Source organism: Petromyzon marinus, unplaced genomic scaffold (assembly GCF_048934315.1).
Source record: "Petromyzon marinus isolate PM22_M1 ecotype Great Lakes invasive population unplaced genomic scaffold, UKy_Petmar_22M1.pri1.0 PM_Scaffold_5, whole genome shotgun sequence".
NCBI classification, from domain to species: domain Eukaryota; kingdom Metazoa; phylum Chordata; class Hyperoartia; order Petromyzontiformes; family Petromyzontidae; genus Petromyzon; species Petromyzon marinus.
Window position 1 is genome coordinate 3,735,001 of NW_027423501.1, and position 17,464 is coordinate 3,752,464.

The 17,464-nt window shown below is 53.8% G+C and overlaps 1 protein-coding gene across 2 annotated transcripts; it reads right to left on the reverse strand.

Annotated features, from left to right (window-relative positions):
* Window positions 1-1,168: 1,168 nt before the first annotated feature.
* On the reverse strand, window positions 1,169-15,965 carry LOC142923416 (putative defense protein 3). 2 transcript variants are annotated; one of them, XM_076064506.1, is made up of 6 exons: window positions 15,681-15,965; window positions 13,316-13,530; window positions 11,632-11,741; window positions 9,013-9,122; window positions 6,196-6,260; window positions 1,169-1,848 (listed from the first exon to the last, which is right to left on the reverse strand). In XM_076064506.1, exons 1-6 carry the CDS (start codon window positions 15,893-15,895, stop codon window positions 1,742-1,744), a joined length of 822 nt encoding a protein of 273 aa, XP_075920621.1. In that variant the 5' UTR covers window positions 15,896-15,965; the 3' UTR covers window positions 1,169-1,741. The 2 variants fall into 2 exon arrangements, with proteins under 2 accessions (XP_075920621.1, XP_075920622.1); XM_076064507.1 differs by lacking the exon at window positions 15,681-15,965 and adding an exon at window positions 15,324-15,620.
* Between the last annotated feature and the right edge of the window lie 1,499 nt (window positions 15,966-17,464).

Here is a 17,464-nt window from a genome sequence, read left to right on the forward strand (position 1 = left end):
ATGGGATCAGCCACTTCGTTGAGCTACCATTTGTCGCTAGGTCGCTTCTGAAAAAGAGCTACATCAGCTCAGTGGGGCCGTATTACCTGGTAAATAAAACATCGTTTAGTTCAATTAAATAATAGACGTTTCGGGCCACAGCCCGCATTCTCCGTACCCGAGTACACACATTGTGTAAATGTTCCCTGTGCCGTAAAGAACGAGGACCACTGCCTAAAACGTCACCTTTTAATATCTCACACTAGAATTTGATTCACCACACAAGCCGTGTTGGTGTGTGTGGTGTGTGTGTGGTGTGAGTTGGGGTGGTGTGTGTGGTGTGTGTGGTGTGTGTGGTGTGTGTGGTGTGTGTGTGGTGTAGGGTGGTGTGTGTGGTGTGTGTGGGGTGTGTGTGGTGTGTGTGTGGTGTGTGTGTGGTGTGAGTTGGGGTAGTGTGGTGTGTGTGGTGTGGGGTGTGTGTGGGGTGTGTGTGGTGTGAGTTGGGGTAGTGTGGTGTGTGTGGTGTGGGGTGTGTGTGGTGTGTGTGGTGTGAGTTGGTGTGTGTGGTGTGTGTGGTGTGTGTGGGGTGTGTGGGGTGTGTGTGGGGTGTGTGTGGTGTGAGTTGGGGTAGTGTGGTGTGTGTGGTGTGGGGTGTGTGTGGTGTGAGTTGGGGTGGGGTGTGTGTGGTGTGGGGTGGTGTGGTGTTTGTGGTGTGTGTGTTGTGGGGTGGTGTGTGTAGTGTGTGTAGTGTGTGTGGTGTGGTGTGGGGTGGTGTGGGGTGGTGTGGTGTTTGTGGTGTGTGTGGTGTGTGTGTGGTGTGTGTGTGTGTGTGGTGTGTGTGGTGTGAGTTGAGGTGGTGTGTGTGGTGTGGGGTAGTGTGGGGTGGTGTGAGTTGGGGTGGTGTGGGGTGTTTGGTGTGGGGTGGTGTGGCGTGTGTAGTGTGTGTAGTGTGGGGTGTGGTGTGTGTGGTGTGTGTAGTGTGTGTGGTGTGGGGTGGTGTGTGTGTGTGGTGTGTGTGTAGGGGTGGTGTGGGGGTGTGGTGTGTGTGTGGTGTGGGGTGGTGTGTGGTGTGTTTGTAAGAGTTGGGGTGTTGTGTGTGTGTGTAGTGTGTGTAGTGTGTGTGGGGTGTTGTGTGTGTGTGTAGTGTATTCCGGAGTTCAGGCCCGGAAATAAATAAATAAACCCTCGCTTTTTGTGCTTTTTCATCCACGACCATTTTATTATCATCCACACCAAACATCAAGTGAAGTTTCACATCATTTAAAAATAAACCAACAGAGGCGTTAACCCTCGAACAGAAAGGTCTCAGGCGGGATGTGGCTGGAGAGGGGTGCGCCGTGCATCACGGACGAATAGGTCAAGTGCTGTTCGTGTCCGTGTGTGTGTGTGTTGGTGGGGAGCGGTAGTGTAGCGGTTAGCGCACTGCGCGTGTAGCTCACGGCCAACACCAGTGACGATTATCTGAACCGGTCCCGGGCCTCCCCTAGGTCGACTCAGCCTCAAATGAGTACCTGGTGCGGTGTGTAAACATCGCCACTAGAGAGACAAAGGCGGTCGGGCGTGGTGCTGGCCACCCACCCCCTCGTGTACCGTTCCGGCCTTCATAGGTGCTCGCTAACAGCACTTGCCCCTACAGTCTGTTAAGGCTATATGGGGGATCTTTGTGTGAGTGTGTGAGTGTGTGTGAGTGTGTGTCAGTGTCAGTGTCAGCGTGTGTATGAGAGTGAGTGTGTGACAGCGTGTGTGTGTGTGCCATCAACATCTAGACACGGGCTATCATAAAGACAATGATGCCCAGCGGCAGGGTCCACGCGATGGAGGCCGGAGACCGGAAAGTCGATCCGGGTCCTGCTCTGCAGGTGCTGTATCCTGCACACAGACAAAAGACAAAGATCCCCCGTGTAGCCTTAACAGACTGCTGGGGCAAGTGCTGTTAGTAGCGAGTAGCAGCACCTACGAAGGCCGGCACTGTGGCACACGAGGGGGCCTTTGTGACGTGCGTGAAGGTATGAGGATACGTGTGGGCGAGGTATGTGAGCAGGTATGTGTCTTCGTGCAGAGTGTACGGCATAGGAATTCGCTGACGTGAACGGGGAGAGGTGGCGCAGTGCGCTAACCACTGCGCCACCGCTCCAACTCGGTTTAATGCTCAAATTAAAATCTGTTTTTAGAAGGCAAGAGGTGAATCTACGTGGCCGATCTGTGGGTGTGACACGGAGCCAGATGACCTAGTTAGATATTGACAAAGGTCCCACCATGTAGCCTCTAACAGACTGTTGCGGTAAGTGCTGTCAGCGAGTATCAGCACCTATGAAGGCCGGCACCGTGGCACACGAGGGGGGATGGGATTGTCAACCTTCACGCTGGCCACCTTTGTCTCCCCCCAGTGGCGATGTTCCCCAAAAGACGATGTTCATGTAGGGGGGGCGGTCATGTAGCGGTTAGCGCTACGCTGCGCTTAGGACCCAGCTACGACCCAAGTTCGATTCCCGCTCACGTCCAACATCGGTGACGATTATCTGAACTGGTCCTGAGCCTCCCCTAGGTCGACTCAGCCTCAAATGAGTACCTGATGCGGTGTGTAGTAAACATCGCCACTGGGGAGCTGGCCACCCACCCCCTCGTGTGCCACAGTGCCGGCCTTCATAGGTGCTGCTCGCTAACAGCACTTGCCCCAACAGTCTGTTCAGGCTACCCGGGGAATTATTGTCTTTGTGTGAGTGTGGGTGTATGTGAGTGTGGGTGTATGCGAGTGTGTGTGCGTGTGTGCGTGTGAGTAAATTTGTGATTGAGCGAGTCTGAGCGTATACATATTCTTGGTTCTTTCGGTAAAGTCACGTAGAAGGGAAACAATAAAATAATAAAAATATAAAACAATAAAATTCTCACGAGGTTTCGACTGCAACACAAGTAATCATCATCAGGTGTGAAAACCACAGCAAGACTTTTGAAAAAAGTGGCGGTTAATTTTTAACGTTAGCACCACGGAGAGCGATTTGACAGTTTGTTCAGATGGACGAGTCCATCTATGTTCGGAAAAGAGGAGGGGGGAGACGAAAATAATGGATGCGTTCTGAAAGCCACCGTAAGCGTGAACAATCAATTAAGACCCGAAATGGTTTATCAAATCCTTCCAATGACTGCTAAGCCAGAATCCATCTTCTCGGTTGAAATTGTCTCTGTTTTTTTATATGTGGATAGCCTCATGAACGAATCTTTCATGGTAGCCAGATGGCTTGCAAAGAACCTCTGTCTTGGAGAAGTCACTGTCATGTGAGCCTACTGAATTATAACAATGATCTGCCACGGCCGAGGTGTTGGTCCTACCGTGTTTTAGGTCTGATTTGTGTTCACGAATGCGGTCCGAGACATGGCGTTTGGTTTCTCCAATGTGTGCGAGTGTGAGCATGTGAGTCTGTGTGTGTGTGTGAGTGCGAGTCTGTATGTGTGCGAGTGAGTGTGTGCGAGTGAGTGAGTCTGTGTGTGTGTGTGTGAGTCTGTGTGTGCGAGTGAGTGAGTCTGTGTGAGTGCGAGTGAGTGAGTCTGTGTGAGTGAGTCTGTGTGAGTGATTCTGTGTGTGTGTGTGTGAGTCTGTGTGGAGCTGATCTGCTCTCTGACCATCGACTAGTCTTCTGCAAGATGCGCCTGCCATTCTTCCACTCTGGTGGTGGGTGTACACCCAGGACCCCATTCCAACCTAAAGTGGCCTGATCTCAGTTAGCTGATGAAAGTTGCAAGGGAGAATTCCATCATCGCTTGCGGCTGGGGTTGGCATCGTCCCCCACTCCTCCTGATGTCGAGGGTAAATGGGCGAGGTTTAGGACTGTGACTCATGCAGCTGCAATGGCTGCTTTGGGTATGCGGTCCAGACCTCCCCAGAGACCCTGGCTGACAGAGGAGGTGTTCAGGGAAGTTGATAAAAAGCGACAGGCCCACTGTCATCGGCTACAGAATCCCACGTGAGAGAATGAGGAGGCTTACCGCAGCCTTCGCTCGGAGGTTCGGAGAGCCATGAGGCGCTGCAAGGATGGGTGGTGGTCGCAGGTTGCTGAGGAGATGGAGTCTGCCTCAGTGGCCCGCGATCACAAATCTCTATTTAACTCCATCAAAAAAGTAACCTGCAGCGCCACACCTAATGCCATCATTAGGGGAAAAAACGATGTTCCAATCTCCAACCCCCAGGAACAGGTTTGCAGATTTGCTGATCATTTATGTGAGGTCCTGAGAGAGGGGAAACCCCTCTGCCAGGAAAACATCGTGGCACAAAGTGGGGATGACCCTGCTGAGGCTGCGGTGCCTCAAACATTGTAAGAAGTCACCCCCTGTGAGTGGCTGGCTGAAGTGCCATCTGTTGAGGAAGTACTGAAAGCCAGGGAAGGCAGCGGGCAGAGATGATCTCCCAAGCGAAATGCTGAGGGAGGGTGGCGTTTGTGCACAGACTGCCCTATATGACATCATAACAACAGTCTGGACCACTGGACGGGTTCCGCAGGATTGGAAGGATGCCCTTGTGGTCCCCCTCTTTAAGAAGGGGGACCCGCACAGACTGTAACAACTACAGGGGTATCTCACTCCTAAGTGTGCCGGGAAGGTCCTGGCAAGGATTATTCAACATCGCCTTGCCAGGCACGCTGACGAGAGGCTTGCGGAGCCCCAATGTGGTTTCAAGAAAGGGCGGTCCTGCACAGATGCCATATTTTCTGTCCGTCTGCTACAGCAGAGGTGTAGGGAATTCCAACAAGACCTACATCTCTGCTTTATTGACCTGGTCAAGGCCTATGATACCATCAGTAGGCCTGGGCTCTAGGTTGTTCTTCGTGCTTTTGGAGTCCCTGACCCCCTGCTCACGATCATTAAGGACCTTCAGGATGATGAGCGGGCCCGGGTAAAACTACGTGGCCGGGAGTCAGAGCCATTCCCTGTACACCTTGGGGTGCGACAGGGATGTCCTCTGGCTCCCACATTATTTAACATCTATTTTGACGACGTAGTTCGTGAAGCCTTCAATAGCTGTACTGGGGGAATCTCCATTTGGTACAGATATAATGGGAGGCTGATCGATGCCCGGGTGCGGTCAAGGGATGGCTCCCTATTGCTCAACCACGTTATGTATGCCGATGATTTGGTAATAGCTGCTCATTCAGAGGAGGAGTTGGAGACGCTGTTGCTGAGACTGGAGCGTGCCACTAAGAGATGGGGCCTTACCATCAGCCCCACCAAAACTAAGCACCTGCCTGGGTATTGTGTACCATCGGACACTCCACCCCCACAACTCCCAATCGGTGATGGGGCAGTTGTGGAGAGAGTGGAGAGTTTCCCATACCTGGGCAGTGTGCTTATGACCGGCTCCAGTTTAACAGCAGAGGTCTCACTCCAAATCAGTCGAGCGGCAATATCTTTTCATCGGTTGCGTAACGCTGTGTGGAAGCTACCTGGTCTGTCGCTCCGCACTAAGCTTCAGGTCTTCTCGGCCACGGTCATTCCCTCCCTTCTCTACGTTTGCGAAACGTGGACCCCCTTAATGGAACATCTTTGCTGGTTAGAAACATTTAGGCTAGCCTGCCTACGATCCATCCTGGGTTTAACCAGGCTGAATTGTGTGAGGAGCTCACAAATCCTTGAAAGATCCGGGCAAGGTCCCATCGGTGAGCTCCTCCAGCAGGCAAGGCTGCGTTGGCTGGGTCATGTAGCCCACATGCCCAGCCACCATATGCCGAAACAGCTTTTGTTCAGCCGGATCAAGGGGGCTAAACGGGCGCGGCACGGGCTAGAGAAGAGATGGAGTGATGTGGTACAAGAGACGTGGAGCTGAGTGGACTTGCCGATGGCTGGTACCAGCGGTGTCAAGATCGGCCTCTGTGGAGGAGGCTCGTGAAGGATGCTACTGGGCAGTTGGAGGCAGTCGCCCTCCAACAACAACGGAGGGCGGAGGAGCGACGCTCACAACAACGAGCGGAGCGCCGGGTGGCTAAAGCACAGCAGGTTGGCACAGTAGGGGGCACAGTTGGTGCACCAGCCAGTCATCTCAGTCAGTCGACCCGTGGCACCTGGGTCTGCCCCGTGACCTCCTGCCAGCGGGCGTTCGACACTTCACGTGGCCTCAAGGTGCACATGGCCTGGCACAAACGTCGTGGTGATGTCACCGCCACTTAGTGGCGAATGGCGGTTGTTGTTGTTGTGTGAGTCTGTGCGTGTGTGTGAGTCTGTGTGTGCTACCTTGGGCCGTGACGGTTGTGGACTTGATCTTAATCCACGTGTTCTTGTCCTGAGCAACGGTCGCCCTGTGGGCACAACGGGAACTCACATCATCGTCATCATCATCATCATCGTCATCATCATCATCATCATCGTCGTCGTCATCGTCGTCATTGTCATCATCGTGGTGGTGGTGATGGTGATGGTGGTGAGGGTGATGATGGTGATGGTGGGGCACAGACGGTGCATCAGTCAACCAAATGGCATCTGGGCTCTGTCCTGTGACCTCCCCCTGCCAGCCACGAGAGCCTCCGACACTTGCACGTGACGGCAGCCTCACAAAGTGCACCTAGCCTGGCACGGGCGCGCGTGGTGACGGCGCCGTCACTTATTGAGGAATGGCGGGAAGTTGGAATCGGTATTGGAGAGTGGTGGCGCAGCAGTTTATCACAGACAAAGATCCCCCGTGTAGCCTTAACAGACTGTTGGGGCAAGTGCTGTCAGCGAGCAGCACCTATGAAGGCCGGCACGGCACACGAAGGGGGTGGGTGGCCAACACCACGCCCGGCCGCCTTTGTCTCCCCAGTGACGATGTTTACTACACACCACTGCACCATACTCTTTGGTTCTTTCCGTAAAGTCACGTAGGTATAACATATAAATAAATCACGACGTTTCGATTACAACACAAGCAATCATCATCAGGTGGGAAAACCACAGCAAGAAAAACTTTTTTTGCTGAAGTGGGGGAGAGAGATGCCGTGGTAAGAGGTTTTATAGGCGAGAAAGGGGGGAGGGGCAAGGGGGGACAGGGAGGAGGGGGTGGGGGTGTGGGGTAGGGGGAGCGCTGCGTGGTGGACGCTAGGAGAGGGAAGTGAGGCTGGGGGGGGGGGGGGGGAGTGGGCGGGGCTGGAGGTGGGAGGCCGAGAGCGCTGGGGATGCGGGGGTGAAGTTAACTCGGAAAAATAGACCCGGCAGATACGATAGACGACAACCACTACAAAGCAGTTAGGGTTTTCTAGATTTGAAGCTTTCGTGACTGCAAGGATCCATATACTCTTTGGTTCTATTCGGTAAAGTCACGTAGGTAAAAAATAATTAAAAATAAAACAGCAAAAAATAAAAAATCACGACGTTTCGGCCACAACACAAGTGGCCTTCATCAGGTGAAGGGACCAAACTGTCCAGAGGACAGCGTTGGAGTGAAGAAAGTCAAGCGCAGGTCGCCTCCTTTAAGCTGTGAGGGGGTAAACAGAAATCGCCTTGACAAAGGAATTAGCATAAAATGTATTACTGTGAAAGCTTGGAATTAGCATAAAATGACATTACACCACCGTGAGAGTTTGGAATGCCACTAATTGAATAAATATACTGTAGCATTGAAAATTAGTTTAATGTTTGGTTCGATTTAGAACATCTTTCCAATGGTTGCTTAATTTGAAACCATCTTCTCGGTTGAAATTGTGTCTGTGTTTGTAAATCTGAATTGCCTCGTGTACAAATCTCTGATAAAAAAAACCCGTGGGTTTGCAGAGGACCTTATATCGTGATCACCCACAGCGTTGTAACAGTGATCAGCTATGGCAGAAGAATTCGTTCTGCCGTGTTTCAAATCTGATTTGTGCTCGCGAATTCGGTCAGAGACGTGTCGCTTTGTCTCCCCGATATAGCAATCACCGCAGGTGCAGCTCAATTTGCACGGTACCCCGGGGTTTACAAATTGATCTTTTTGTCAAAACCGAAAGTCAACCCAAAGTTCACTTTTTGGCTTCGGCCGAAACCGAAACGATGCTGAAAGAGGCCGTTTGCCAACTCTCGGCGCCAAAACCAAAACCGAATTTCGATCGGCCTCTAATTTGATGGTTGGGTGTATGGGATTGATGTGGTTGAGAAATTGGTTCAAAGCTGGCAGGCCATGTGGCCAAATGACGAAAGTGTCATCTACATATCTCTTCCACAAGGAAGGACGTAGGGTGGATGTCTGGATGGCATCCGTTTCAAATTTCTCCATGAAAACATTTGCTATCACTGGTGATAAGGGGGGACCCATGGGGGTACCTTCGTTTTGTTTGTAGAAAGGACCATTCCAGGTGAAGTAAGTGTTGTTAAGGCAGTGCCTAACCAGATTAGGTACATCAGGATTCAGTCCATGTTGGACTAATTATTCAATTATTGCTAAGATGTCAGGTACAGGAACCTTCGTGAACAGAGAAACTACATCAAAGCTGACGAGCAAATCATCTGGGGACAGTGAAATGCCCTTGATTAGAGAGACCAAGTGAGCTGAGTTGTGTACTGCTGAGGTGGTCTTGCCCGTGAATGGAAGCAAGGTGTCAGACAAAAAAAACTTTTTCTTGCTGTGGTTTTCCTACCTGATGATGATTGCTTGTGTTGCAATCGAAACGTCGTGATTTATTAGATTTTATACCTACGTGACTTTACCGAAATAACCAAAGAGTATGGGTTCCTGCAGTCACGAAAGCTTCAAACCACTGCACCAGATACTCATTTGAGGCGGAGTCGACCTATGACTGGCTCAGATAATCTGTCACTGGTGTTGGTTGGTGGCTGTGAGCGGGAATCGACCCGGGATTCGGAGCGGGGCGCGGTAACCGCTACTACTCCCCACACACAGACACACACAGACACACAGACACACACAGATAACAAAGACACACAGATAACAAAGACACAGACACACACACAGACACACACACACAGACACACACACAGATAACAAAGACACACAGACACACACACAGATAACAAAGACACACAGACACTCGCACACACTCCGACACACACACACAGACACTCACACAGATACCAAAGCCTTACACAAACTCGACGCTGGCTGGCGCTGCGCACTTGGGAGCAGTCCAGGTGTAAATGGAGTTGATCTTAACCGTCACGCTGCTATGGGTCATCGTGTCACTCGCAGACGAGCACTAGGGGGGGAGTGAATGGGGGAGGGAAGAGAGGGAGGGGAGGGGATGAGAGAGAGGGGAGGGGAGGAGGGGGAGGGGAGGGAGGGGGAGGAGAGGGAGGGGAGGGAGAAGAGAGGGAGGGGAGAGGAGGAGAGGGAGGGGAGGAGGGGGAGAGGGGGAGGGGAGGAGGGAGAGGGGGAGGGGAGGAGGGGGAGGGGAGGGAGGGGAGGAGAAGAGAGGGAGGGGAGGGAGAGGGAGGGGAGGGAGAAGGGGGAGGGGGTAGGGAGGGAGGGGGCACGCTAAAATTATAAAACTGGTGACGAATTGGCCACGTTCTATTTACGTGACGACTCTTACTAATTGGCTGTGTCGGGTAGTGGCGGGTTTAACGACATTTATATATTTACGTGATCTAACCCAAAAGCCCTGTATTATGGATGATATTGGTCGCGAAAGCCGACTGCGTGTTAAACTGTAATAAAAGGAGCTTGGCTTTTTTGCGTTACATCGCGTCAATATATAAATGTTGTGTCGTTAAACCCGCCGCCACCACCACCACCACCACCCGACACAGCCAGGCAGTAAGGAGGTTTGTGTCGCGTACACACAACGTGCACGATTGGTTACGTAGTTCAGCGCGAACCAGGTGTGTGTTGGAAAGTAAAAAAAAACATTTCCGAATCTGGCTATCGCCAGATGAGTCTGCTGGTTGTTGTTGTTGTAACCACCAGCGAAACGTCACGGTACTCGAACTGTAAACGTTGTGAGTTTACTGCCCAACACAAAACCGGTTAGTGCTAAACTAGTAACTAATTTGGTTACGATTTGTGATCATATCACACTCCGACCATTACGTCGCCAAGTATGAGAACTAAAATTCCTTTCGTGTTCACGGGTGGTAGTGGTCCAGGTGGGGGTCAGTGTGTGTGGGTGGTAGTGGTGCAGGTGGGGGTCAGTGTGTGTGGGTGGTAGTGACCCAGGTGGGGGTCTGTGTGTGTGGGTGGTAGTGGTGCAGGTGGGGGTCAGTGTGTGTGGGTGGTAGTGGTGCAGGTGGGGATCAGTGTGTGTGGGTGGTAGTGGTGCAGGTGGGGATCAGTGTGTGTGGGTGGTAGTGGCGCAGGTGGGGGTCAGTGTGTGTGGGTGGTAGTGGTGCAGGTGGGGGTCAGTGTGTGTGGGTGGTAGTGGTCCAGGTGGGGGTCAGTGTGTGTGGGTGGTAGTGACCCAGGTGGAGCTCTGTGTGTGTGTGTGGGTGGTAGTGACCCAGGTGGGGGTCTGTGTGTGTGGGTGGTAGTGACCCAGGTGGGGGTCAGTGTGTGTGGGTGGTAGTGGTCCAGGTGGGGGTCAGTGTGTGTGGGTGGTAGTGACCCAGGTGGAGCTCTGTGTGTGTGTGTGGGTGGTAGTGGTCCAGGTGGGGGTCAGTGTGTGTGGGTGGTAGTGGTCCAGGTGGGGGTCAGTGTGTGTGGGTGGTAGTGGTCCAGGTGGGGGTCAGTGTGTGTGGGTGGTAGTGGTGCAGGTGGGGGTCAGTGTGTGTGGGTGGTAGTGGCGCAGGTGGGGGTCAGTGTGTGTGGGTGGTAGTGGTGCAGGTGGGGGTCAGTGTGTGTGGGTGGTAGTGGTCCAGGTGGGGGTCAGTGTGTGTGGGTGGTAGTGACCCAGGTGGAGCTCTGTGTGTGTGTGTGGTAGTGGTCCAGGTGGGGGTCAGTGTGTGTGGGTGGTAGTGGTCCAGGTGGGGGTCAGTGTGTGTGGGTGGTAGTGACCCAGGTGGGGGTCAGTGTGTGTGGGTGGTAGTGGTGCAGGTGGGGCTTGGTGTGTGTGGGTGGTAGTGGTCCAGGTGGGGGTCAGTGTGTGTGGGTGGTAGTGGTCCAGGTGGGGCTTGGTGTGTGTGGGTGGGTGGTAGTGGTCCAGGTGGGGGTCAGTGTGTGTGGGTGGTAGTGACCCAGGTGGGGATCGGTGTGTGTGGGTGGTACGGTGTGTGTGTGGTACGGTGTGTGTGTGTGTGTGTGGTACGGTGTGTGTGTGTGTGTGTGGTACGGTGTGTGTGTGTGTGGTACGGTGTGTGTGTGTGTGGTACGGTGTGTGTGTGTGGTACGGTCTGTGTGTGTGTGGTACGGTGTGTGTGTGGTACGGTGTGTGTGTGTGTGGTACGGTGTGTGTGGTACGGTGTGTGTGTGTGTGGTACGGTGTGTGTGTGTGTGTGTGGTACGGTGTGTGTGTGTGTGGTACGGTGTGTGTGTGAGTTGTACGGTGTGTGTGTGTGGTACGGTGTGTGTGTGTGTGGTACGGTGTGTGTGTGTGTGTGTGGTACGGTGTGTGTGTGTGTGGTACGGTGTGTGTGTGTGTGGTACGGTGTGTGTGTGTGTGGTACGGTGTGTGTGTGGTACGGTGTGTGTGTGGTACGGTGTGTGTGTGGTACGGTGTGTGTGTGGTACGGTCTGTGTGTGTGTGTGGTACGGTGTGTGTGTGTGTGTGGTACGGTGTGTGTGTGTGTGTGTGGTACGGTGTGTGTGTGGTACGGTGTGTGTGTGTGTGGTACCGTCATGAGCTTGGTGTTTGAGGGCGGAGTGGCCCAGGTCCCAACGGGAGTGGTGGAGCCCGGAGCCCGGGCCTGCATGATCACACCTTGGTAGGTTCCCTTCACGGTCACTGATGGGGGGGGCACCGGGGAGGGGGTGGGGGTGGGGGGTTCGTGTGCCCACATTCAGCTCACGGGCAGCCGACGTCAACAATAAACATCTCGAGCCTCCACCGGCCTCAACCTTCCCACGCCGCCAATGGCTTCACCGTCAACCGAATCGAGACAGGGTGGGGGAGAGGGGGCACCGGGGGTGTGGGGGGGGCACCGGGGGGTGGGGGGGGGCACCGGGGGTGGGGGGGGGGCACCGGGGGTGGGGGGGGGGGCACCAATCCCGAACCGCCGACCGCCATCGTGAAGACGAAGAGATTGATTTTTCTTCTCATAATTGGGTGGGGATGAATGTTGGGTTATAGTCCACGTTGTATGTCGTGCCACCCTCCTCACCTGGTGAGTTCGAGCTGAGGCGGTCGCAGGTGAGTCTCTCTCGAACTCACCTGGTGAGTTCGAGAGAGACTCGCAGGCGGATTTGGCAACGTTCACTCACCGACTCACTTCACCTACACAATCACTCACCCAGCCACTCACCCAATCACTTACCCAATCACTCACCCACCCAATCACTCAGCCACCCAATCACTCAGCCACCCACTCACCCAATCACCCATCCAATAACTCATCCACCCAATCACTCACCCACATAATCATTCACCCAGCCACTCACTCAGGCACCCACCTAATCACTCACCCTAACAATCACTCAGCCACACAATCACTCAGCCACCCACTCACTCAGCCACCCACTCACTCAGCCACCCACTCACTCAACCACCCACTCACTCAGCCACCCACTCACTCAGCCACCCACTCACTCAGCCACCCACTCACTCAGCCACCCACTCACTCAGCCACCCACTCACTCAGCCACCCACTCACTCAGCCACCCACTCACTCAGCCACCCACTCACTCACCCACACAATCACTCACCCACACAGTCACCCATCCAATCACTCACCCACCAATCACCCAATCACTCACCCATCCAATCACCCAATCACTCACCCATCCAATCACCCAATCACTCACCCAATAACCCACCCAATCACTCACCCATCCCTCACTCACCCACTCACGAACGAGGATAGTAACCACGGTGGTACAAGGAGGTGACTGCCCGCCATTTGAGCGAGCCAGCGAGTGACCGACCTGAATGAGTGAGTGGATCATCGCAGAGCCTCTCCCCCCTCTACCTCTTCACCACCTCCCCCCTCTACCTCATCACCACCTCCCCCCTCTACCTCTTCACCACCTCCCCCCTCTACCTCTTCACCACCTCCCCCCTCTACCTCCTCACCACCTCCCCCCTCTACCTCCTCACCACCTCCCCCCTCTACCTCCTCACCACCTCCCCCCTCTACCTCCTCACCACCTCCCCCCTCTACCTCCTCACCACCTCCCCCCTCTACCCCCTCACCCTCTCCCCCCTCTACCTCCTCACCACCTCCCCCCTCTACCTCCTCACCACCTCCCCCCTCTACCCCCTCACCACCTCCCCCCTCTACCCCCTCACCACCTCCCCCCTCTACCCCCTCACCACCTCCCCACCCCCACCCCCTCACCACCTCCCCACCCCCACCTCCTCACCAGTGAGGCTGGAGGTGTTGGTGAAGGTCGTCCCCGAGACGTCGATGCTGTAGGCGAGGCTGCCGACGGCCGCCCCGTGGCCCGGGGTCATGGAGCTGCAGGTTTGGGTGGGGGCCCCTTCCGCGTAGGCCTCGGCCCCCCGCGGGGCCCCCCAGCACGCGAGGAGGAGGAGGGGGAGGGGGAACCACGCTGACATCCGCGGCCTCATGGGAGCTCTGCACGGCACGGGGGGGGGGGCAGGTGGTGAGGATGCAGGTGGTGAGGATGCACGTGGTGAGGATGCAGGTGGTGAGGATGCAGGTGATGAGGATGCAGGTGGTGAGGATGCAGGTGGTGAGGATGCACGTGGTGAGGATGCAGGTGGTGAGGATGCACGTGGTGAGGATGCACGTGGTGAGGATGCACGTGGTGAGGATGCACGTGGTGAGGATGCACGTGGTGAGGATGCACGTGGTGAGGATGCACGTGGTGAGGATGCACGTGGTGAGGATGCACGTGGTGAGGATGCACGTGGTGAGGATGCAGGTGGTGAGGATGCGATGGTGAGGATGCGATGGTGAGGATGCAGGTGATGAGGATGCAGGTGGTGAGGATGCACGTGGTGAGGATGCACGTGGTGAGGATGCACGTGGTGAGGATGCACGTGGTGAGGATGCACGTGGTGAGGATGCAGGTGGTGAGGATGCACGTGGTGAGGATGCACGTGGTGAGGATGCACGTGGTGAGGATGCACGTGGTGAGGATGCACGTGGTGAGGATGGGGGTGGGGGAGGGGCAGGTGGGGGGTTTATGTGAAGCCTGCCACCTCTCTGCAGCTTCTGGCCACGTGACCCGCAGGTGGACAGCCAAGGGGAGCGGTGGAGCAGCGGTTAGCGCTTAGCTCCGAACCCGCCCACGAGCCGAGTTCGATTCCCGCTCACGGTCAGCACCGGTGACGGCGATGACCTCAACCGGTCCTGGTGGGCCTCACCTAGGTCAACTCAGCCTCAAACAAGTACCTGGCTTGGTGTGTGCACCACGTGTAGCAGCTGCTGCACCACGTGTAGTACTGTGTGTGTTGCTCTACTACTATAGTACTATACCGCCTTTAACTTTTACGAACGACGGGTGTTTAAGGTTAGCAATTTGTCGTAAGGTTAGCGATTTTCCGGCTGTATAGCAAATGAAAAAATACAATGACTTTACTATGCAAGTAAAACAATTGTGTTTTAATATTTGTGTTTATTTAGTGCCCCTTCATAGCATATCCTCCAGGCCCCACACAAGCTTCATCCGGCAGTGCACGGGGGATCTTTGTGTTTGTGTGTGACCTGCCAGCAGCAGCAACGACCACTTCACGTGATAGCTTTGAAGGCGCACCTAGCCTGGCACGAGAGCGCCGTGGTGACAAAGATCCCCCGTATAGGCTTGTAGGGGCAAGTGATATCGACGAGCAGCAGCACCTGTGAAGGCTACCGGCACCGTGGCACACGAGGGGGTGGGTGGCCAGCACCACGCCCGGCCGCCTTTGTCTCCCCAGTGGCGACGTTTACACATCGCACCAGGTACTACATTTGAGGCCCAGCTGGCCTGGTAACGCTAAATGTTACGCCACACACACAGATACATACACAGAGATACATACAGAGAGACACATACACAGAGAGATACATACACACTCACAGATACATACACTCACATATGCATACACACTCACAGATACATACACACTCACAGATACATACACACTCACATATACATACACACTCACAGATACATACACAGAGAGATACATACACACAGATACATACACACACACAGATACACACACAGATATATACAGACACAGAGGACCCGGAGAAGAGAGATACCGAAAACTCCAAACATACAGCAGGCGTCATGGTCGGGATCGTACCCACGACCTCCTGTACACCTGGCGAGGTAGTCAACATCTCGCTCCCATGTCCAATCAGACTCGTTACACTGCAGGAGGAACTCGGCACGTCCAGTACAGAAGCCAGATCCTTACCTTGACCGTGAAACTCGAGACACTTGGCGTACAACGACCTTCAAAGGTGCAGCTCGCCTGGCACGAGACGTGACCAGAGACGGGTTGGTGCCAGCTGGGTGTCGCGCTCGCTCTGCGATGTGCACGCTGGGGTTGCTTGGTTCCAGACGTAGCAGTGACTCAATACGCCAGCACAGCCGAGATCATTTATAGCCAAGTGGCCACCCCCACCACCACACGAGGCATCAAGGTGCCTTGGGAGATGTTGACTACCTCGCCAGGTATGCAGGGGGGGGGGGGTGGTGGGTTGGATCTCAACCCTGACCACGCCTGCTGCTGCTGCTGTATATTTGCGTGTGGTTAGGAGATGTTGACTACCTCGCCTGGTGTGCGGGAGGTCGTCTTGTAGATTTGGAGTTTTGCGATGTCTCTCTCTCCGTGGTCACGCGGATTTTTCTCCGGGTCTCTCCGGCCCCCCGCCCGCCTCCTCCACATTTAGAATCGACAACCTCACGCGATTCCAGTAAATGCTGTAAATGTCCACGTGGTGATGATGATGGTAATGCTGAAAATCCGCTGCGTTGAGCTATCATTTGCGGATGGGGGGAAAAATATAACAGTCACATTTCTAGTTGTCGAGTTCACTCGTGAACTTGCATTACAGGTTTGGCGAGCCGCCTGGAGCGGTTTGCTGTGTGGGCGATGATGATGATGATTATGAGCCCTGCGTTGTAACCTCAAACTCCACGGGTCAGAATCATGAACGAGAATTGTTTATTGCAGACTGGAAGAATGCGGTGAGCCTACGAAATATGGCTTGTGCTTTGTTCGCAGTCGTAATCGGAGGTGCGGGCATTGTGTGTGTTCTGTGTGCTGTGTGTGTGTGCTGTGTGTGTGCTGTGTGTGTGCTGTGTGTGTGTGTGCTGTGTTTGTGTGCTGTGTGTGTGTGCTGTGTGTGTGTGCTGTGTTTGTGTGCTGTGTTTGTGTGCTGTGTGTGTGCTGTGTGTGTGTGCTGTGTTTGTGTGCTGTGTGTGTGTGCTGTGTGTGTGTGTGTGCTGTGTGTGTGTGTGTGTGCTGTGTTTGTGTGTGCTGTGTTTGTGTGTGCTGTGTGTGTGTGCTGTGTTTGTGTGTGCTGTGTTTGTGTGCTGTGTGTGTGCTGTGTGTGTGTGCTGTGTTTGTGTGCTGTGTGTGTGTGCTGTGTGTGTGTGCTGTGTGTGTGTGTGTGCTGTGTTTGTGTGTGCTGTGTTTGTGTGTGCTGTGTGTGTGTGTGCTGTGTTTGTGTGTGTGCTGTGTGTGTGTGTGTGCTGTGTTTGTGTATGCTGTGTGTGTGTGTGCTGTGTTTGTGTGTGCTGTGTGTGTGTGTGCTGTGTGTGTGTGCTGTGTTTGTGTGTGCTGTGTGTGTGTGTGCTGTGTTTGTGTGTGCTGTGTGTGTGTGTGCTGTGTTTGTGTGTGCCATTTGTGTGTGCTGTGTGTGTGTGTGCTGTGTTTGTGTGTGCTGTGTGTGTGCGTGCTGTGTTTGTGTGTGCTGTGTGTGTGTGCTGTGTGTGTCTGTGCTGTGTGTGTGTGTGCTGTGTGTGTCTGTGCTGTGTGTGTGTATACTGTGTGTGTGCTGTGTTTGTGCTGTGTGTGTATGCTGTGTTTGTGCTGTGTGTGTGCTGTGTGTGCTGTGTTTGTGCTGTGTTTGTGCTGTGTGTGTGTGCTGTGTGTGTGTATACTGTGTGTGTGCTGTGTGTGCTGTGTGTGTATGCTGTGTGTATACTGTGTGTGTATGCTGTGTGTATACTGTGTGTGTATACTGTGTGTATACTGTGTGTATACTGTGTGTGTGCTGTGTGAGGTGTGTGTGTGTACTGTCAGTTTAACACGTAGGCTTTCGCGACCAATATTATTCATAATAAAGGTTTTTGGGTTAGATCGCGTTATTTATAAATGTGTCGTAACCCTCCACCACCCGACACGGCCAATCAGCAAAAAAGTGTCACGTTGACAAAAGACAATTAAAAAAGCAAATACAGCCCTACATCGGTAGGACATCTTCATTCATAAGAAATTCAGAACATCTTGTGAATGTGATTAAAGATATTAAACTTAATCCTAATGATATTCTGGTAAGTTTTGATGTGATCTCTCTATTCACTAAGGTTCCAGTCAACGAATCGCTT

What these genes read in the sequence shown, in the direction of transcription:
- LOC142923416 (XM_076064506.1), bottom strand. Translation starts at nt 15,895, where the DNA reads ATGATAGCTCAACGCAGCGGATTTTCAGCATTACCATCATCATCACCA. An exon ending in CCTCCCGCACACCAGGCGAG is followed by an intron (nt 13,531 to 15,680) that starts GTAGTCAACATC and finishes CGTGCCGTGCAG; the next exon opens with AGCTCCCATGAGGCCGCGGA. An exon ending in CAAACACCAAGCTCATGACG is followed by an intron (nt 9,123 to 11,631) that starts GTACCACACACA and finishes CTCCCCCCCTAG; the next exon opens with TGCTCGTCTGCGAGTGACAC.